Source organism: Bos grunniens, chromosome 29, assembly GCF_055505025.1.
Source record: "Bos grunniens cultivar Pamir isolate PY7600 chromosome 29, Bosgru_T2T1.0, whole genome shotgun sequence".
NCBI classification, from domain to species: domain Eukaryota; kingdom Metazoa; phylum Chordata; class Mammalia; order Artiodactyla; family Bovidae; genus Bos; species Bos grunniens.
In genome coordinates this window covers 4,664,913-4,686,776 of record NC_141193.1, presented here as the reverse complement: position 1 = coordinate 4,686,776, position 21,864 = coordinate 4,664,913, and the positions used below count along the sequence as shown (strand labels likewise).

The 21,864-nt window shown below is 52.7% G+C and overlaps 1 protein-coding gene across 1 annotated transcript; it reads left to right on the top strand.

Moving 5' to 3' along the window:
- The first annotated feature begins 327 nt into the window (after nt 1–327).
- SMIM38 (small integral membrane protein 38) lies at nt 328–8,202 on the top strand. The gene is made up of 2 exons (XM_086385225.1): nt 328–579; nt 2,533–8,202. Exon 2 carries the CDS (start codon nt 2,844–2,846, stop codon nt 3,192–3,194), a length of 351 nt encoding a protein of 116 aa, XP_086241351.1. The 5' UTR covers nt 328–579; nt 2,533–2,843; the 3' UTR covers nt 3,195–8,202.
- Nucleotides 8,203–21,864: the final 13,662 nt, after the last annotated feature.

Genomic DNA, 21,864 nt, shown 5'->3' with positions numbered 1-21,864 from the left:
TCCCTGCGCCCACCCCACGGGACACTGTGGGTGCGGGCCACTTGCTATCGCCTTCTTGCCTCCTCCTGTGGGTGAGGGTCACCTTGTCCGTCGTAGGTTCCTGGCACCCGCGTCAGGTAGAGCTCCCCCGGGACAAGACCGTTTTGGGCCCGCTGGACCCCGTCCAGGGAAGGAGACTGTTCACCTTCTCTCCTGAAGGGCTTGCTGACCTTGGCCTCCCCAACTCCAGAGGCCCAGGGACGTCTGAACAGGAAGGGAAGGGCTCCATGACCCTGGAGAGTCTCCGGGCGTGGAGGTCACGTGACCCAGGCGATGTTGACTTTGTGCGCAGACTGTGTGCTCGCACACAGAGACGTTTATCCGAGGCTAAGGCCACCTCGTCCCCGCTGCCGGGTCAGGGCCTGCGGGGTGGGAGGCCGAGGACGGGCCACCCTCGTCCAGTGTGTGGCCCTGTCTCTGGCCACCCAGGACGCCCACCAGGAGACGCCGACCTCCCAGATAAGTGAAAAGCTCAGAAATTAGCTTCTCCTCCCTCCCCGCGCTCAGCCACTTCCCCCCGGAGCCTCGCTGCACGTGCAGGTGGGTTCTTGCAGTCGGGGGGCAGGAGGTGCTTGTGAAGGCCTCTGGGGACGTTCTGCAATGTCCTGGAAGCCCTTATCCAGGCTCCACACCCTGGGGTGGGGGGTGCTCTGTTTGATTAATGACTCCACGTCAGGCTCCTACCATCTAAATTCCCACGTAGGTTTGAAGAGGTAGTTGAACAAAGCTCTGTTCAGGGCAGATGAGCCCAGGGCTGAACATTACCTGAGAGTCTACTCTGCAGACACGCTGGACACCTGGCCAGGCCACTGGCTGGCGGCTCTCTCTGTGGATGGAGGTGGAAACGGGTGCTTCCCACCCAGGGCACAGGGCTTGGAGCACTTTCGAGAGCGCATTTGTAGGTCACAGTGAGGCCTGGGCTCTGGGGTGGGGTGGGTGAGGGTGCAAGTGGGGAGCTCACCATGGGTCTGGCCCACAGCTGGATCACCCAGGAGTGACCACAATCAGCTCTTCCACTGACCTTCTTACCCTGGCTCCCTGTCAAAGTCTCTGCATTTACTCCTTAGCTAGAACCTTCCAGAAAGCCTGGGCGGACTCACATTCTCACTTTGTAGATGGAGGACAAATTCAAGAATGGAGGCTCCTCAGCTTTCTCCCTGCCTTGTGTCCCTGGGGGTGGGCCGTTTCCTGGCGAGAGCGCAGCTGGGCTCCCTGATCTGGCATTTGGGGGCCAGGGCACCTCCTGACCTCCAGCTTGCACCCCTTTTGTGTTATGGGACCAGGGATCGGGGTTGGAAGAGGCCAGGCTGTCTCTTCGTCCATGAGAAAACTGGCTGTGGAAGGTCAGCCACGGACTTTGGGATGGGAGAGTCTGCGGAGGTGTGCGTGCCCTGGTGTGTGTGTGCATGTGTGTTACGGCTGCAGGTGTGTATGTGTGTGCTTGTATTCTCGTGTGTGTTATCGGTGCAGGGGTGTGTGTGTGTGTGTACCTATATTCTCAGGTAGGTGTGTCACGGGTACAGGAGTGCGTGTGTGCCTATATTGTGTGTTAAGGGTGCAGGTGTGTGTGTGTGTTATAGGTGCAGGCATGTATGTGTATTTGAGAAGGCAATGGCGCCCCACTCCAGTACTCTTGCCTGGAAAATCCCATGGATGGAGGAGCCTAGTAGGCTGTAGTCCATGGGGTCGCTAAGAGTCAGACACGACTGAGCGACTTCACTTTCACTTTTCACTTTCATGCATTGGAGAAGGAAATGGCAACCCACTCCAGTGTTCTGGCCTGGAGAATCCCAGGGACGGGGGAGCCTGGTGGGCTGCTGTCTATGGGGTCGCACAGAGTCGGACACGACTGAAGCGACTTAGCATGTATGTGTATACCTGTATTCTCATCTGTGTGTGTGTGTGTGCGCGTGCAGCAGGCAGAGAAAGGTGGGTCTCCAGTGGTGTGGTGGAGACATTTCTGCCCGGGTCCTCTTCGGGAACAAGAGCGCAGCCAGTGATTCCACGCCCAGGCGCCTTCCTGGTCCCGTGTGGACACTGTCCCTTTGGCCTCCCCACGGCCCTTCAAGGCAGAACTGTCACTCGCCCCCCTTTCTCATCCGGTTTGCCCCCGGAGGACGAGCATCGTGCTTGGTCACTCCATGTCTGCGGTGGGCCCTGGACGGGGCTCTGCTGGGTGTGAGGGGAGGGCCGCAGGCCGACCATGCAGCCTGGGCTGTGGGCGGCGTCCAAGGCCCTTGGTGGGCCGCTGGGGGGTGATCTGGGGACCGGCCGCGGGCCTTCCTGGGTGATTCAGCGGGTTCCCCTCCCGGGCCGCCCGCGCCGTCCCCGCCCCCGCCAGCCCGCGCTGCCCACCCCCGCGGGCGGCGGCGGGCGGGCGGCCTTTGAGGCGCTGGCGGCCCGTGCGCTAATTGAGCTGCGCCGGGGTCGCCTGTGGGCGCGGGGCGCCGGGTCTCACCTTCGCGCCCCTCTGCTCCCCTTTCATCCGCACAGCTCCCGCCGGCCCTCCCGCCGGGCCGCCCGCCCCTCCCGCCCGGCCTGCTGCCGCCGCCGCGGGCCCGCAGCCGCTGGACAGCGCCGGCCTCCAGAAGTGATAGCTAATTGGGCAGAGAAAGGGCCCGATTGTCTGGCGGGGCCGGAAGAGCGGGCGTGGGCGGCTGAAAGCGCCCGGAGAAGGTGGCCGGCTTCGCCCAGCAGCTGCCGCCGGAGACGTTTGGAGATTACGTCAGCGCCGGGCCGCGAGCCTCCCGCCCGGCCGGACAATGCGGCCCTTGTCGGCCCCGAGCGCCGCCCGCGCGCGCTGAATGGCGCGGGGCCTCTTCTCCAAGGAGGCCGCTCGCCGTCCCCGAGCTGTCCTCTCCCGCCGGGGAGGCCCCTGCGCTGGGGCGCGGAGGGAGCGGGCTCGGGGCCTTAGGGAGGAGACCCCCGGGCTGGGCGGCGCGCGGGGAGCGTGGGGGCTGCTCCTCCGGTTGGGGTGGGGGGTGGCGGCTGCCCTCGCCATGGCCTCCTGGCTTGGGGGCAGCACGGGCCCCGACCCGCTCCTGGTCCTGCTGGTCATTATCTTGTTGGCACGCTTCCTTCTGTGGTCCTGCCTGGGCACCTACATCGATTACAGACTGGGCCGGCGGCAGCAGCGCAAACCCAAGGAGGACTAGGGCCTCCGCCGGCCCGTGGCCGGAGCTCCAGGCACACGGGAGCCCTCTCTGCTGGAGGGTGTGTCCCAGAGAGGATCTGTCCTGGGGCCGGAGGTGGGGTTGGGGCGGGGTGCAGAGCGGGGAGACCACCCCTGCAGCCCACCTGCCGGGCAGAGATGGCCCAGCCCCACCAGGACTGTCCTGGCCACCTGCATCCCACGTCAGAGGATGGAGGGGCCCCCCTGCCTGTCTATCCACCAGGTTGTGGGAGTGAGTGATCCTGGCGGTGGGTCTCGCTTTTAGACTTTCTCTACTTCCAATTCTTTATAAATCTGTTTGCAGGAGGAGGCGCGGGGTAAGCCAGAGGGGCTGGTCTGGGGGGAGGACGGTGGCAAAAAGACAGATGTGACCACATCACAGGCCGGCCCTACCTCTTAAAGCCACCCTGGACCCCACCTCTGGCAGGGAGGACAGTAACCACAGACTGTGCCTTGGTTTCCCCAGAGCAGACCCCTGGGGGGTCTCAAGACAGACTTGTGACTATGAGTCCAAGTCCAGCTCCAGCTGACCATGGACAAACTCACTTTCCCCATCTCTTAAATGGACACACTAGTCCCTGTCCCCGCCGCCCCCCCCCCCCCACAGAAGGTTATTACCAGAAGGGTCAGGTGAGGGGTGGGCTGAGCCACCCCCCTCCCCTGCCACCAGCCCCCTCTTCCTGCCACCGTCCCCCTCCCCCTGCTACTGCCCCCCTCCCCCTGCATCTGTAACCTGTAGGACACACGGAGGATGGTTTAGTGAAGCCACGGGACCCAAGGCCCTCTGCTCCTTTGTGCTTTCAAGGATGAGGCTGAGACATCCCTGAGAAGACGGACAGGTAGGGAAACTTGACTGGAGCTCAAGAAGCCAGTGCCCTCTGCGCCCTCATCCCGTCACACCCTGAACTGAAGGGGCAGCACGAGGTGGTTCTCCTCTCGATCTGGCGGCAGAGTCGAATCACCCCAGAGGTTTTGGCAATGCCAGTGGCTGAGTCTCCCAGACTGAGAGGCATCGGCTGATTCGAGATGTTCCGGGCAGGCTGGAGCCTGGTGGCACCGTGAATTCCAAAAGGGCTTGGCTCAGCTGGGATCTTCGGTGACTGTTAGAGGTCTGGAGTCACTGAGCTGGGTGAGCAGACGCTTGGGCCCTGGTAGCTGGGAGCCATCCGCCTTGCGGCATCCTGGCAGAAGGGACCACGGCGTGATCTGTCCAGGCCTGTGTACTTGGCTGTCCTCTGGGCAGTCGTATAACCAGTGGCCGAGCAGAACCCGTGCTTCTTTGTAAGGATGATTGGTCACGGGGTGTCTGAGGGCTCTGATCACTGGGTTAGGGGAGGGCTGTTCTTGTTCTCTTTAGGGAAACTTATCTAATTTTCTTTAAAATGATCACGTGTGATTTTGCTGATCTCTCTAAGGAAGGGGAATCACATTCGTTGTCGTGAGCGTATACTAGTGCAGGGAAGTTTGCGTGGTATTGCCAGGGTTTAAAACAGAAAGACCCACGGCCTGAGAAACCGCTCCGTCCTGGGCAAAGCAGTCCCTTGGATGGAGGGAGAAGTCAGATATTCACATGACACACTCAAGTCTGCCCCACCGTTGAGTGTGTGTGGCCTGTGTGTGGCCTGCATGCAACCTGCGTGTCCACATGAGCGTGTAGATTTGAGGTCCACTGTTTGGTCCATGGGGCTTCCCTGGTGGCTCAGTGGTAAAGAACCCGCCTGCCAATTCAGGAGATTTGAGATGTGGGTTTGATCCCTGGGTCAGGAAGATCCCCTGGAGGAGGAAATGGCAACCCACTCCAGTATTCCTGCCTGGAGAATTCCATGGACAGAGGAGCCTGTTGGGCTAAAGTCCATAGGGTCACGAATCAGATATAACTTTGTGAGTAAACAACAATAATAACAACAGTTTTGGTCCGTGAGCTAATATCCCAGGGTTCTTGCTAGAGTTGGGGAGGGACTCACTCTTCTGTTGGCTTGTCCAGTGGAGGAATGGAACCATGGGAGAAGACAGGATTCTGCCAACATTGTCTGAGCCCCTTTCCAGTTTCATTGACCCATAGATTTCTCATCTCTTTTCCTTAAGCCAGTTTACATTGGTTTCTGTTACTTGCAACTGACAAAATTAGTCATCAGAATTTTGTCAAAATTACTCATCAGGGTACAAGTCTTGTGTATCCACACATTGACAATTTACAACCTCCTGACATGGGCCTGACTCAGGGTGGGCACCTGAAACACTGGCTGGGTGAATAGGGGCCATGCCCTGGTCATACATGGGCAGCGGTTGCATTCAGGGCGAGGAACAGACATAACAAGAGAAGCTTTTTTTTTTTTTTTCCTTTCCATTTTCTTTTACATGGAGCAAAATGTCTGGCATTTGGCAGGCAATGGCATCCCACTCCAGTACTGTTGCCTGGAAAATCCCATGGATGGAGGAGCCTGGTGGGCTGCAGTCCATGGGGTCGATAAGAGTCAGACACGACTGAGCGACTCACTTTCGCTTTCCACTTTCATGCATTGGAGAAGGAAATGGCAACCCACTCCAGTGTTCTTGCCTGGGGAATCCGGGGATGGAGAACCCTGGTGGGCTGCCGTCCATGGGGTCCCACAGAATCGGACACGACTGAAGCGACTTAGCGGCAGCAGCAGCAGGTTGTAGTATGGCAGCTCCATGATGTCATCAAGAACCTACACCCTTCTGTATTTCTACTCTGCCATCCTTAGGAGGTAGCTTGGTCTTCATGGTTACAAGAAGGCTGCAGCTACTCCAGGCATCTTGAGTGAGTTCCAGTCAGGAAGAGAAAGAAAGGGGTGATAGAGAGGAAAAGGTGTCTATATCAGAGAGGCAAAGCTTCCTAAAAACCCTTAGTTTCACGCCATAAACTAGAATCATGTCCCATGGCATCTCTAGATGCTGAAGAATTGCCTCTTGGCCGTTCTTTGCAATTGCAGCCTATACCCAGAACACTATTTGGGGGTCTTTGTGCGTCTTTAGTGGCATCTTTATGCCACTGTGTGTCTTTATGTGCTCATATTGCCCTTGTCTGCCTTTGAGAAATACCAGCCATGCTCAGCTGTCCTTGGCCGCTCCGCCCTGGAGTCAGAGGGTGGAGCTTCTCATGGTTCCTTGGGGGCTCTTAAGAATTTGGTCCAGTAAGAAGTCCAAGGATGAAAGAAATTTATTCCTTCTTAGAGATGCTTGGAGATGCTTCTTTAGTCACACCTGGTAGCACCAGGCAGACTGCAGCAGGTGGAAGGTGGGCAGTGACTAGCTGATGGCTGGGTGAATGACAGTGAAGGGCAGCGGGTGGATAAATGGAGGGGTAGCACCAGTCCTTAACTCGGAAAGTACCACTGGGGCTCATGATCTGACAATGTGGGAAGCATCACGAATACCATGTCAAAGGTAAAGTAGAACTTGCCCTTTGGGTAGCTTGCAGTCTGGGAGCCAAGAAATGGGCAGCTAGACTAGAAACAGGACTTAGACCCACACAAGGCGCACCAGGCTCTTAGCCACCAAGACTGTGGCCGGTGTAAACTGAAATGTCCTGTAAACGTGAAACACGCCAGATTCTGAAGGCTGGGTGCAGAAACGAACGTAAAATCTAATTAACAGTGGTTTTCTATTGATCATGTATTGAAATGATAATATTTTGGACACGTTGGGTTAAATAAAACATTAAGATTAATCTCACCTGTTTCTCTGAATGCACCTTAGTGTGGCTACTGGAAAGTTTAAAGTTATATATGTAACTTGCATTGTTTTCTTATATCTCATGGTCTGCTGCAGATCTTTATAATGCAGTGAGGGGGTTATGGTGGGTGAGTGGATTGAGTGTCATGGGAACACAGAAGGACACTTCCTGGAGGAGGGGTCTTAAGTGATAATGTAAATACGTCAAACTAGAACCTGTGAGACGCAGCTAAAGCAATCCTTGGAGGAAAAGCTATAGCCACAAATGCCTTTATTAATAAGCGTGGAGTGAAAGTTGCTCAGTCGTGTCCAACTCTTTGCGACCCCATGGACTGTACAGTCCATGGACTGTTTCTAGGTCAGAATACTGGCGTGGGTAGCCTTTCCCTTCTGCAGGGGATCTTCCCAACCCAGGGATCGAACCCAGGTCTCCCGCATTGCAGGCAGATTCTTTACCAGCTCACTCACAAGGGAAGCCCAAAAATACTGGAGTGGGTAGCCTATCTCTTCTCCAGTGGATCTTCCCGACCCAGGAATCAAACTGGGGTCTCCTGCATTGCAGGTGGATTCTTTACCAGCTGAGCCATCAGGAAAGCATGAAAGAATAAAAATTGATGAATTAAGCATATGACTCAATACATTTAAGAGAACAGGAGAAAAAGCTAAGAAAAACAGAAGGCAGAAATGAAGAGAGGAAACTGATGTATTACCAATGATAGAAGAAACAAATGTATCCGAGTCCTGTATTTCCTTTTTTTTTTAAAGAAAACCATTTCTTCTACATGCTTTCTCTTCCCTGTGTCTTTTCTGGCTGTGGTGGTCTTGGTGCTGCGCGCGGGCTTTCTCTAGCCGCTGTGAGCAGGGGCTGCTCTTTGCCGCGGGGCGTGGGCTCCTCACTGTGGTGGTCTCTCTCGTTGCAGAGCGTGGGCTCGGGGCACCCGGCTTCACAGTTGCAGCACGTGGGCTCAGTAGTCGTGGACCAGGGGCTTAGATGCTCGTTGGCATGAGGGATCTTCCCAGACCAGGGACTGTACCAGTGTCCCTCGCATCTCAAGGCAGATTCTTAACCACTGGACCCTCAGGGAAGCCCTTCTTGTTGTTTATTGTGTTAAAACACACATACCATCAAATTTACCATCTTACCCATTTTTAAGTGTTCATTTCACTTGTGTTTTTGAGGGGAAGAAACTCAACAGTAAAAGGGACACGATTAACCAACCCAATCCAGAAAAAAGAAGAAGAAAACACACAAAATTAAAAAGTCTGTGGGGAAACAACTACAGAGACGTGGAAAACTCAGTTCCCAGCAAACAGGTTCTGGTGTATGTGAAGGATTTTGGGAATTTGAAAACATAAGGAACACATTTTATATAGAAAAAAATGACCCCCAAAGAGATGTAAAAATCTGTACAAATGGATTACCCTTGGAGAAATAAGTCATCCAAGTCTACTGCTGCTGCTGCTGCTGCTAAGTCGCTACAGTCGTGTCCGACTCTGTGTGACCCCGGAGACGGCAGCCCACCAGGCTCCCCCGTCCCTGGGATTCTCCAGGCAAGAACACTGGAGTGGGTTGCCATTTCCTTCTCCAATGTATGAAAGGGAAAAGTGAAAGTGAAGTCGCTCAGTCGTGTCCGACTCCTAGCGACCGCATGGACTGCAGCCTACCAGGCTCCTCCATCCATGGGATTTTCCAGGCAAGAGTACTGGAGTGGGGTGCCATTGCCTTCTCCCATCCAAGTCTACCCTCCTTAAAAAATAGTGTAAAGGCCCAGAACGTTTCAGAGGAAGACCTCTTACAATACCCCAAAAGAACAGATAGTACAACACCACTTAAACGGCCCCAGTGCCTGAGAGAGGGGCAGCTCCCAATTCTTTCTTATGTCGCTGCTGTTCGCTTGCTAAGTCATGTCCGACTCTGCGTGGTTTTATGTAGTAAACATTTATTGAGCAAACTCCGGCAGGTAGTGAAGGACAGGGAAGCCTGGTGTGCTGCGATCCATGGGATCACGGAGAGTTGGACATGACTGAGCGTGGTCAATATTTATTGATAATTTATTGATACCAAAATCCACCAGAAGTAGTACAGAAAGAGAAAGCGCAGACCAGTGTCACTTAGGAATACTGATTAAAAAAAAACAAACCATGAAATTAAACATTACATTAGAGGGGTAGGACATGGGGACCAAGTGGAGTGGGTTCCAGAGATGTAAGGATGGCTGAACATCAGGAAATCAGTTAACATAATTTGTGATATAAACAACTCCAAAGAGAAAAACTTTTGATAACTTCCTTTGATATATTGCCAAAGATATTTGGATAACATTCACCTCCAATCTCAAACTCTGAATCAGACAGAAGTAGATCAGATCAGATCAGTCACTCAGTCGTGTCCGACTCTTTGCGACCCCATGAATCGCAGCACGCCAAGCCTCCCTGTCCATCACCAACGCCAGGAGTTCACTCAGAGTCACGTCCATCGAGTCAATGATGCCATCCAGCCATCTCATCCTCTGTCGTCCCCTTCTCCTCCTGCCCCCAGTCTCTCCCAGCATCAGAGTCTTTTCCAATGTGTCAACTCTTCACATGAGGTGGCCAAAGTACTGGAGTTTCAGCTTTAGCATCATTCCTTCCAAAGAAATCCCAGGGCTGATCTCCTTCAGAATGGACTGGTTGGATCTCCTTGCAGTCCAAGGGACTCTCAAGAGTCTTCTCCAACACCACAGTTCAAAAGCATCAATTCTTCAGCGCTCAGCCTTCTTCACAGTCCAACTCTCACATCCACACATGACCACTGGAAAAACCATAGCCTTGACTAGACGAACCTTTGTTGGCAAAGTAATGTCTCTGCTTTTGAATATGCTATCTAGGTTGGTCATAACTTTCCTTCCAAGGAGTAAGCGTCTTTTAATTTCATGGCTGCAGTCACCATGTGTAGTGATTTTGGAGCCCAGAAAAATAAAGTCTGACACTGTTTCCACTGTTTCCCCATCTATTTCCCATGAAGTGATGGGACCGGATGGCATGATCTCCGTTTTCTGAATGTTGAGCTTTAAGCCAACTTTTTCACTCTCCACTTTCACTTTCATCAAGAGGCTTTTTAGTTCCTCTTCACTTTCTGCCATAAGGGTGGTGTCATCTGCATATCTGAGGTTATTGATATTTCTCCCGGCAATCTTGATTCCAGCTTGTGTTTCTTCCAGTCCAGCGTTTTTTATGATGTACTCTGCATATAAGTTAAATAAGCAGGGTGACAATATACAGCCTTGACGTACTCCTTTTCCTATTTGGAACCAGTCTGTTGTTCCATATCCAGTTCTAACTGTTGCTTCCTGACCTGCATACAAATTTCTCAAGAGGAAGATCAGGTGGTCTGGTATTCCCATCTCTTTCAGAATTTTCCACAGTTTATTGTGATCCACACAGTCAAAGGCTTTGGCATAGTCAACAAAGCAGGAATAGATGTTTTTCTGGAACTCTCTTGCTTTTCCCATGATCCAGCGGATGTTGGCAATTTGATCTCTGGTTCCTCTGCCTTTTCTAAAACCAGCTTGAACATCAGGAAGTTCACGGTTCACGTATTGCTGAAGCCTGGCTTGGAGAATTTTGAGCATTACTTTACTAGCGTGTGAGATGAGTGCAGTTGTGCGGTAGATTGAGCATTCTTTGGCATTGCCTTTCTTTGGGATTGGAATGAAAACTGACCTTTTCCAGTCCTGTGGCCACTGCTGAGTTTTCCAAATTTGCTGGCATATTGAGTGCAGCACTTTCACAGCATCATCTTCCAGGATTTGGAATAGCTCAACTGGAATTCCATCACCTCCACTAGCTTTGTTCGTAGTGATGCTTTCTAAGGCCCACTTGACTTCACACTCCAGGATGTCTGGCTTTAGATTATCTGGGTTGTGAAGATCTTTTTTGTATGGTTCTTCCGTGTATTCTTGCCATCTCTTCTTAATATCTTCTGCTTCTGTTAGGTCCATACCATTTCTATCTTTTATCGAGCCCATCTTTGCATGAAATGTTCCTTTGGTATCTCTGATTTTCTTAAAGAGATCCCTAGTCTTTCCCATTCTGTTGTTTTCCTCTATTTCTTTGCATTGATCGCTGAAGAAGGCTTTCTTATCTGTTCTTGCTATTCTTTGGAACTCTGCATTCAGATGTTTATATCTTTCCTTTTCTCCTTTGCTTTTCGCTTCTCTTCTTTTCACAGCTATTTATAAGGCCTCCCCAGACAGCCGTTTTGCTTTTTTGCATTTCTTTTCCATGGGGATGGTCTTGATCCCTGTCTCCTGTACAATGTCACGAACCTCATTCCATAGTTCATCAGGCACTCTATCTATCAGATCTAGGCCCTTAAATCTATTTCTCACTTCCACTGTATAATCATAAGGGATTTGATTTAGGTCATACTTGAATGGTCTAGTGGTTTTCCCTACTTTCTTCAATTTAAGTCTGAATTTGGTGATAAGGAGTTCATGATCTGAGCCACAGTCAGCTCCTGGTCTTGTTTTTGCTGACTGTATAGAGCTTCTCCATCTTTGGCTGCAAAGAATATAATCAATCTGATTTTGGTGTTGACCATCTGGTGATGTCCATGTGTAGAGTCTTCTCTTGTGTTGTTGGAAGAGGGTGTTTGCTATGACCAGTGCATTTTCTTGGCAAAACTCTATTAGCCTTTGCCCTGCTTCATTCCGTATTCCAAGGCCAAATTTGCCTGTTACTCCAGGTGTTTCTTGACTTCCTACTTTTGCATTCCAGTCCCCTATAATGAAAAGGACATCTTTTTTGGGTGTTCGTTCTAAAAGGTCTTGTAGGTCTTCATAGAACCATTCAACTTCAGCTTCTTCAGCATTACTGGTTGGGGCATAGACTTGGATTACTGTGATATTGAATGGTTTGCCTTGGAAACGAACAGAGATCATTCTGTTGTTTTTGAGATTGCATCCAAGTACTGCATTTCGGACTCTTTTGTTGACCATGACAGCTACCCCATTTCTTCTGAGGGATTCCTGCCCGCAGTAGTAGATATAATGGTCATCTGAGTTAAATTCACCCATTCCAGTCCATTTTAGCTCGCTGATTCCTAGAATGTCGACATTCACTCTTGCCATCTCTTGTTTGACCACTTCCAATTTGCCTTGATTCATGGACCTGACATTCCAGGTTCCTATGCAATATTGCTCTTTACAGCATCGGACCTTGCTTCTATCACCAGTCACATCCACAGCTGGGTATTGTTTTTGCTTTGGCTCCATCCCTTCATTCTTTCTGGAGTTATTTCTCCACTGATCTCCAGTAGCATATTGGGCACCTACTGACCTGGGGAGTTTCTCTTTCAGTATCCTATCATTTTGCCTTTTCATACTGTTCATGGGGTTCTCAAGGCAAGAATACTGAAGTGGTTTGCCATTCCCTTCTCCAGTGAACCACATTCTGTCAGATCTCTCCACCATGACCCTCCCATCTTGGGTTGCCCCACAGGCATGGCTTAGTTTCATTGAGTTAGACAAGACTGTGGTCCTAGTGTGATTAGATTGACTAGTTTTCTGTGAGTATGGTTTCAGTGTGTTTGCCCTCTGATGCCCTCTTGCAACACCTACCGTCTTACTTGGGTTTCTCTTACCGTGGGCGTGGGGTATCTCTTCAGGGCTGCTCCAGCAAAGCGCAGCCGCTGCTCCTTACCTTGGATGAGGGGTATCTCCTCACCGCCACCCTTCCTGACCTTCAACGTAGGATAGCTCCTCTAGGCCCTCCTGTGCCCGCGCAGCCACGGCTCCTTGGACGTGGGGTTGCTCCTCCTGGCCGCCGCCCCTGGCCTCGGGCTTAGGGGCGTGGGGTATAGATAATAGACCAATATGTTTTTAACTTGAAAAAATAGTTGTTTCTGAATAGGAAAAATACAATATTATGATTAACAGAGGATGAGATGGTTAGATGGCATCACCGACTCGATGGACATGATTTTGGGTAAATTCCGGGAGTTGGTGATGGACAGGGAGGCCTGGGGTGATGCAGGTGATGTCACAAAGAGTCGGACACGACTAAGCGACTGAACTGAACTGATGATTAACAGGGAAATACCACAGCCGCATAAGGTACATACTACGGTATCCATTATACAGATGGGAACACTGAGGCACAGAGAGGTGGAGTCATCAATCAAGATGTTCATAGTTTTCGAATTTGTTCTGGAGGCACAACCAGCACAATCAGAAGGATGAAGAAATGAGAGGTGTGAACACTGGGGAGGAGACAATGCATCGTTATTTACAGTGAGATGGAGGACTTTCCTGGAAAAAACGAAGGGAAATCCATGAAAACGATCGACAGCAGAATCCAGTAAGGGGATATTGGGTCCATATTGGGTCTGAACCAGTATGTGGGAAGTGCCTACGCAGCAGTTTATCAGGAGCTGTGATGGCATGAAAGACCCCATTTATAAGAGCCACGTAGAGAAAACCTACTTAGGGGCCAGCTTCATGATGACATGTTAGCTGCCGTGGGTGGCCGAGTTATTTCCTTTTGTCGGTTTTACAGTCACCGTGGGTAGGATTCATCGGTGAGATTCACTGGGGGCATGATGCCCGAGGCTGACTGTTTGGAAGGAAGTGGCCGGGGGTAGAGGAAGGTCAGACCTGACCCTTGAGGACAGACAAACCCTACCATACCTGTCTCTCTCACCTGCTACCTTGATGCCCAGTGACCTGCAGGGGAAGCTGGAACCTTTGCCACCTTGCTGCCCATGCTTGTGGCCTGGGACTTAGAGATGCCATGGCTACCGTGGCACCTGGGGCTGCAGGTGGACCTTCACGCATGAAAGACGATGGTGCCTCCAGAGACACGGGTTTGATCCTTGTGTCGGGAAGATCCCCTGGAGGAGGGCATGGCAACCCACTCCAGTCTTCTTGCCTGGAGAATCCCATGGACAGAGGAGCCTGGCTGGCTACAGTCCATGGGGTTGCAGAGAGTCAGACACGACTGAGTGCCTGGGCACCCGTTCACGCATAGCCGATTAACAATGCTATGATAGTTCTAGGTGAGTGTGGGCGGCCCCGAGTCACCACTGCGTGGGGGGAGAACCGGACAGGGTGGCGAGACCTCAGAAAACACCTCGTCCGTCCCTTCCTCATTCGCCCAGGTGCCTCCCTCGGCCCAGCGAGTGTGTCCTGGGCATCCAGAGACTGCTGTTCCAGGGGAGCAGGTGGGGGCAGTGACCGCCTCACTGCTCAGCCAGGCTTGGCCTCCGGGTCGGGGGACACAGCAGCCCAGCTCCTGCCCCCTTGCCCGCTGGGCTGGGCCTCCCCTGAGAGCAGTCCTCAGAGCCCCCGTGGTGGAGATGAGTCACTGGGTCTAAAAATAAAAAGAGTTAAGTCATGAAACAGCGCCTTTCCTTTTTAAGCCAGATGTGCTGCTGAGGGATTCACAGCAGCCCTTGGCCCCGTCCCGCCACTGGGGGGCTGTCTCACTCGCTCACACCCACCCGCAGGTTTCAGCACCTGCACAGCCTCGGAACGAGAGTGGGGTGGATGGAGAGGTGGTCCCTGCCTCAGTGGGGAAAACAGACGAGGTGAGAGTAACACCCACGTCAGGCAGATGGTCACAACAACTATAACCATGGGGAGGAGGGTCACGAATACACACACAGGGCTGCGTGTGTGCTAAGTCACTTCAGTCGTGTCCATCTCTTTGCGACCCCATGGACTGTACTCTGTCCGTGGGATTTTCCAGGCGAGAATACTGGAGTGGGTTGCCGTTTCCTCCTCCAGGGAATCTTCCCAATCCAGGGGTCAAACCTGTGTCTCTTACATCTCCTGCACTGGCAGGTGGGTTCTTTACCGCTATATACATGGGAAGGGGAGTTAATTCTCTCTCAGAGTCTGGGGAAGGCTTCCTAGAGGAGGTGTCTCTGGAAATAAGACTTCTGAGAGATGGGGAAGGGACAGAAGCTTGGGCAGAGGTCAGGGGGTCTGGACCATCAAAGTGATATGACAGGAGGAGTTAGGAGTCTGAGACGTAACAGGGACAGGACTGGGGCAACTTTCTTCACCCCCAGGGGTTCAGGGAGATGGTCACCAGGGAAGCATGCATCACGGGGACAAGTCTCGGGGAATTACGGGCTTGTTATCACGAGCGTCATCATGAGCTTCCCCGGTGGCTCAGATGGTAAAGAATCTGCCTGCAATGCGGGAGACCCAGGTTCGATCCCTGGGTCAGGAAGATCCCCTGGAGAAGAAAATGGCAACCCACTCCAGTAGTCTTTCCTGGAGAATCCCATGGACAGAGAGCCTCATGGGATACAGTCCACGGGGTTGCAAAGAGTCAGATGCGACTGAGTGGGTAATAAACACTCATCATCATTAAGGGGGGCAGAGGCGGGTGTTGGCTTCTGCAAAGAGCTGAGCCTGTGCACAGAGCTTGCCCACGTCATGTTGCAGGAAGGCGAGAAGATTCCCTGGGGCTGTGTCTTGACGAGTTGGATGGGACTTTTCTGGTTGTCACAAGAATTTGGCTGAAGCTGATAAAATGATAAGAGCCCCTCATTCTTGAGGGGTTCAAGGCTCCTGGTCCCCTCCAACTGAAAGTGCAGAATGTCCCCAGCTGTCAACCCCATCCCACCCACCTCCAGCCTAAATGGGGTGCCTGGGGGTCATCAGTGAGTGGTTGCCCTGGCATTCAGGTGATTCTGTCTCTCCTGGCCAGGCCAAGGTTGGGAGGGCTCCATAAAACTACTCAGAATGTGGGGTGCCTGCAGGGGGACAGGGGGTGGGGAGAAAGCTTTCTGCTGAGGGGAATCCTGGCTGCAGGTTGCTGCCGGCTCAGAACCTGGGGGGAGGGAGAAGCCTTGGGGAGCTCAGCTGAGATTCCTGGCCGTGGGGGGTCAGGCATGAGCTAGTTGCTGGTACCTGCTTCCCTCCTGTGAATCCAGGCGGCTGGAGACTGGCTGCAGCGTCCCCCAGGGCAGAATGAAGAGGGGGATAGTGGGGCAACCTGCGTGGACGCCCTTAGGCATGGTGAGTGCTGCAGAGACTCCGGATTTTCCCACAGGGTCAGGTCACTGCTCTCATCGTCCTTACTGCCAGGACGCCGGAGGCCCAGCTGAGCAGGGTCAGTCCCCAGCTCTCCCTGGGGCGGGTGTGCTGTGGTGGACACCCTGTGGTGGACTGGGCTGTGGTCATTAGGATGCGCAAACAAGAGATGCAGGCAAATGGCAGCTACACCCTTGAAAAGGAAGTGAATCCCTTGGTGTGGATGGGCAACGCAAAGGAATGAACCCAGCTCCCTGGGGAGCCCCACGGCATGGACTTCAACCACCCTCAAACTCCGGGGCTGCCAGAAGAGTGATGGCCTTCTATCCAGGGTGTGCTGTTGCATTTTGGGGCTCACTGTTACAGCAGCTCTGCCAGGCCCCTGCCTAATACAGCAGGGATGACTCCTCCCCTGTGGACCGAGGTAAACTGAAGAAGGCAGTGGGGGGAGGGCTGGAGCCATCCTGCGGGGATGCCGCTCCTGCAGGCAGTCAGCCGGGGAGACGACCCCCCAGGAGTTAGAGTCTGTGGGGTGGAGATTCAGGAGCAAGAGATGAGGAGGGCTGGCTGGGAGGTCACAAGAGGCCCGGCAGACACTGCACATTTGGGTCCCCAGAGATCCCACAGAGGTTCCAGATGAAGGACCAGCATCTTGCTCTTGCCACGTGGGCTGGATTATAATCACTGCCACCAGGCGGACATGTTTCCTCTGCCTGATCCCTCCTCCCAGACCCTGGTGCTTAGAGACAGGGAGGCTGAAAGGAGAGAAAAGGGACAGGCTGAGGTTCCTCCCACCGCCTGGGCCATGAAGTGGGGCTCATTTTGGGGAAGACAAGGTGAAAGGGTGTTCAACTAGACTTGAGAACACGAAGCTGCTTTGGACTTGATGGGACTCATTGCTACTCACTCCCAAAAGGAGTCTAAATAACAGAATGAATCTTAATTGTGTTCTCATATAAGAAAATGAGCAACCAGCCCCAGGGATCATACTCAAAACATCAGGAAGCGATGATGAATGGGGACTCTACTGGGGATGGGTGAGGAGGGAGACAAAGCTATTGTCAGTTCTGGGGCTCTTTGTTACACAGCTTGGTCCATATCCTAACTCGTACACCATTTCAGCAAACCTATTATTAATACAGTCAACCTCCTCATTCACAAAATAGACCCCGGCTGCCTGGCCTACAGCACAGAGAGTCAGGAAGCACCAGGACACACAGACATCCTTTATAGTGCCCTTTTCTCTAAGGTTGGCCTTCTCTTCACTTCCCTGGAAGCCTTCGAAGCCAGGACCCATGTTGATGCCCCATTTTCATCCTCCCAAGAAGCGTGTGCTGCCTGTCAGGAGAACCAGCCCCTTGGACGGCAGCTGTTCTTATCACGGGACAGAAATCAGCAGAAGAATCACTCCTTCTTGCCACTGAGAGCAAATAAAGATGGCCTTGGCAGAAATACGTGCTAGGATCACTGGCTTTTGTGTGTGGGTGGGTGGCTTCACATTTGGGACTCTGTTTGGTAAAGCCTTGTGCTTTGGGAGCTTGAAGCCGGCCGAGGTGGGCTGGTCCATCCCTGGAACAGCTGTGGGCAGGGGGCAGGTGGGGACGTTTTCTCAGAGCCCTGAGGTCTTGGGATCAAGCGCGCTTCGATTGTGGGGTTGGGCAGGCAGACAGACGGCCCGAGCACAGCCAATGGCAGGTTCTGTATGACGTGCGTGGGAGCCTGACTGTCTTCACCCACAATGCTGGGCCCCCAAGGTATCTGGTGAGCACTCACCACGGCGTGTGCGCAGCTGTCTGACTGTGGTCTCACCCACCCCGAGCACGTGCCTGTGGGCCCTCTCCTTCCAGCGGACTGGCTGGGGGCCAGTGCAGAGGGAAAGAGAACACTTCAGTGCATCCTCAGCTCCCAGCACTCTGCAGGAAGAACATGCAATAAAAGAGTCACAGCACAGATGAAAAGTCAGGGTCATGAGAAGACAGACGATCCTAAACAAGGAAGGTGAACCCACGGACGAGGTGGGGGTAGGAACAGGCTGTTTCCGCAGTTGCTGTGGCCGAGGATACAAATTCCTGGCAACCAAAGGGAGAATCTGCCTGTAATGCGGGAGACCCAGCTTCCATCCCTGGGTCAGAAAGATCCCCCGGAGAAGGGAATGGCAACCTACTCCAGTATTCTTGCCTGGAGAATCCCATGGACAGAGGAGCCTGGCGGGCTACAGTCCATGGGGGTCACGAAGAGCTGGACGTGACTGAGCGACTAACACTTTCATACTTTCAAAGGGAGCAGGGGAAGAATGAAAGGTTTAGAGTTTGCTTGGCCCTTGAAGAAAATACACCACTTCTCGGGGACAGTAAATGTTCCCTAACACTTATTTGTTTAAAAAAAAAAACAAAAAAAACTAGCCCCAAGGTTTTTACCTAAATATCATTGGGAGATCTGATGATCATATTGTACTAGTCAGGGTTTTCCAGAGGAAAAGAACAGACCGGGTGTGCATATATACAAAAAGAGATTTATTTTGAGGGATTGGCTCACACGATTACAGAGGCTGGCAAATACAAAGTTTCCAAGCTGGAGACCCAGAAGGCCCGATGTTCAGTAAGCGTCTGCAAACGATCTGCTGCAGAACCAGGGAGAGTGGATGCTGCAGATGGTGTCTGAAGCCCAGCTGCTGGGGAAGGCTGCCTTGCTCAGAGGAGGCTGGGCTTTTGGTGCTAGTCAGACGAGGCCCACCACACAGGGCGTGTACAACCCACAACTCAGTCGGCCAACTCGTATGTTAGCCCCACTAGCCTCTCCCTCATCTGGCCATCCACTCTTTCACCGGGGCCTCCACTGGCTGAGCTCACCCAGACCCTGGGGGGCAAAGGGCTATGGGAAATGTAGTCCTGTTGTTATGGCGCCCAGACAGGGCTGCAGGGGATCGAAATGTCTTCTCCTGCCCTCCCTCCCACCCCCGCCCCCAGCATCCGATCCCCTTTCCTACCTGCCTTTATTTTCCGCCATAGAACTTGGTACCAGCTGATGCTGCTTAGTACCAGCTGATGCTTGGTACCCGCTGATGTCTGACCAGCTGAGTCGGACACGACTGAGTGACCGAACTGAACTGAACTGATGCTGCATTATGTATTAATGGTCTTCTATGGATCAGATTTTTATTTAATGGATTGTCCAGAGTGCAAGCCCAGGAGGGCAGGGGATTGGCCTGCCTTGGTCACTGTCTTGCTCACTTGAGGATGGTGCCTGGCGTCTAACTGGTGTTTAAATCCCCATCTCTGGGTTGATTGACTCTTCTGAGTCTTCTCTCCTCTGGCTACACCCCCATTCCTTCAGCCCCCCCACCCCCGGGTCCTGGCTTCTGGCTAGTCACTGTGCCACAGACTCTTCTAGTCCAGCTGACTGGGCGAGGCTGGACCACTGGCAGGGTCTGTGTCAAGGACTTCTGCCCTAGTCTCAGCTTCTGAAAGCAGACACAGCTTCATCTTGGTTGCTGGACAAACCCCTGTGGGTCTTCAGGCCATTTACTGGTGAGGAGAAGGTGGTATTACCCTTGAGGGTTAAGGGGCCCTCGTGGGAGCTGGGGGTAGTCGCAGCTGCTGTTGAATGACCCATATGGGTGAGTGCTTCTGAAGTGGGTACCATTCTGTTTTTTTACCTTGGTTACATGAGTATTTGCTTTATAATTCTTTGTTAAGTTGCACATTTATATTTTATGTGTGTGTGTGGTGTGTGTGCGTGTGCTAAGTCGCTTCAATCGTGTCCGGCTCTTTGCGACCCTATGGACTGTAGCCCACCAGACTCTTCTGTCTATGGGATTCTCCAGGCAAGAATCCTAGAGTGGGTTGCCACTCCCTCCTCCAGGGGATCTTCCTGATCCAGGGATTGAACCTGCGTCTCTTATGTCTCCTGCATTAGCAGGAGGGCTCTTTACCACTAGCGCCACCTGGGTTATTTCACAGTATTTCACAGGCTTAGAAAATAAAGTGCGTTTTAACATATTTTACATAAGTAATCCATGTTTGTTACAGAAACATAATAAAGCATTCAAAAAGACAATAAAAAGAACGACCCATGCAGACCAGTGACCTTCCTAACAACATTCTGTGTACCCTTTCTTGTATTTTTCACAAACCTCCCCGGGACAGGTTACCAGTCCTGGGCCTCAAAGCAGCTTCCCCCACACCCCCTGCCAACCCGCTCCCCGGCCCACCAGGTGGCATGTGAGCCTCCAGGCTGCAGGCACAGGTGGTCTGACTGTGGTGGGCCCTAGCCCCTTACCCTTGGCAGCTGTCCTCTGGGCACTCCAGGTGGCCAAATGCCACTTTGCTGTGGTTATTCAGTTGCTCAGTTCACCCCATGAGCAACTGGGGTGCTCATTCAGTTGTCCTTTTCACTCCATGGACTGCAGCACACCAGTTTCCCTGTCCTTTGTGATCTCCCAGAGGTTGCTCAAACTCACGTCCATTGAGTAGTGATGCCATCCAACCATCTCATCCTCTGTCGCCCCCTTCTCCTCCTGCCTTCAATCTTTCCCAGAATCAGGGTTCTTTGCATCAAGCGGCCAAAGTATTGGAGCTTCAGCTTCAGCATCAGTCCTTCCAAAGAATATTCAGGACTGATTTCCTTTAGGATGGACTGGTTTGAGCTCCTTGCAGTCCAAGGGACTCTCAAGAGTCTTCTCCAACACCACAGTTCAAAAGTGCCAATTCTTCGGCGCTCAGCCTTCCTTACGGGCAAATGCCACTGCAGAGAGTCAAATCTGGGAGTGGGAGCGATCACAGGATGGATGACGAATCCTGGGGACACTTGGACTCAGCCTTGAAGCCTGGAGCCGACGGAAGGAGGTGCTTTCCGAGGGGAGGCTGGGCTTTGGGCCTTGTGTGTTGGAGGAGGGAGGCGAGGACGGGTTTGGAGAGCTGAGCTGCCAGAAGCAGGGTGCCCAGTGGCTAGATCCTGCCTGCTTAGTGGAGAAACGAGCTCTTGCTTGCAAAGAAACATCTATCTGGAGAGCTGGGGGCATAGATGTTTTTACGCATGCCATGTATAATGTGGGAGAGGCTGGGCCCACGTTCCCTACGTGTTATTGCAAAACACTCTTATCCGAAGAATAACAGGAAAAATATCACCCACACCCCCACCACCCCAACAAACCAGCTGTAAACTTTTCATGCTCCCCCGGGGCCATATGCCTGTGCAGACAGGATGGGGGACCACCCATCGGAGACCAGGCTCGTTTGCTCATTGACTTGCTCGGCAAAAGTGTGCTAAGCACCTGCTTACGTTTCGTCAGAAATGGCGCACCTATAAACCTTTCTTAGGTTTTTCTCTCCAGGTTGATCACTTGTGTAAATGTCCCTTATTAATCGGGCTATGTTAACTGCTGTAACCACCGGCCCCAACTGCAGTGGCTTCACCCAAACAGCGTGTATTTCTGGTTTATGACGTTGCAGTGAAGGCTGGGCTGGGACCCTGCTCCATGCAGTCATCTGGGCACCCAGGCCCCTCGCTCCCCGAGATTCCACCAGCCCCCCCAGAGTCTGGGAGGTCTCCTTTCGATGCCCTGTGTTGGGCTGGCAGAGGATGAAGAGAGGAAAGGAGCAGGAAACTTTTCTGGCCAGGCCTGGAGATGCTGTACATCGTTTCCACCACGTTCTGCTGGGTGTATGTGAACCTACCTGCAAGGGAGGCTGGGCCACGTGGCCTAGGTGGGCCCCCAGGAAGAAGAAGGAACAGATGGAGTGAACGTCTGCCCCGTATCTGTGGCAAGCCTCATTAATAGATTGTTTAGTTCTGAAATAAACCAAGGTGGAAGGAAAAGGTGGTATTGTCACCAACAGTTGGAGGCTCCCAGGAAAATATACAGGATGACACCAAGCTGAAGGGGACCCCTGGGTCAGAGCCTGCTTGCTGGCCCGAGCTTGCCCAAATCCT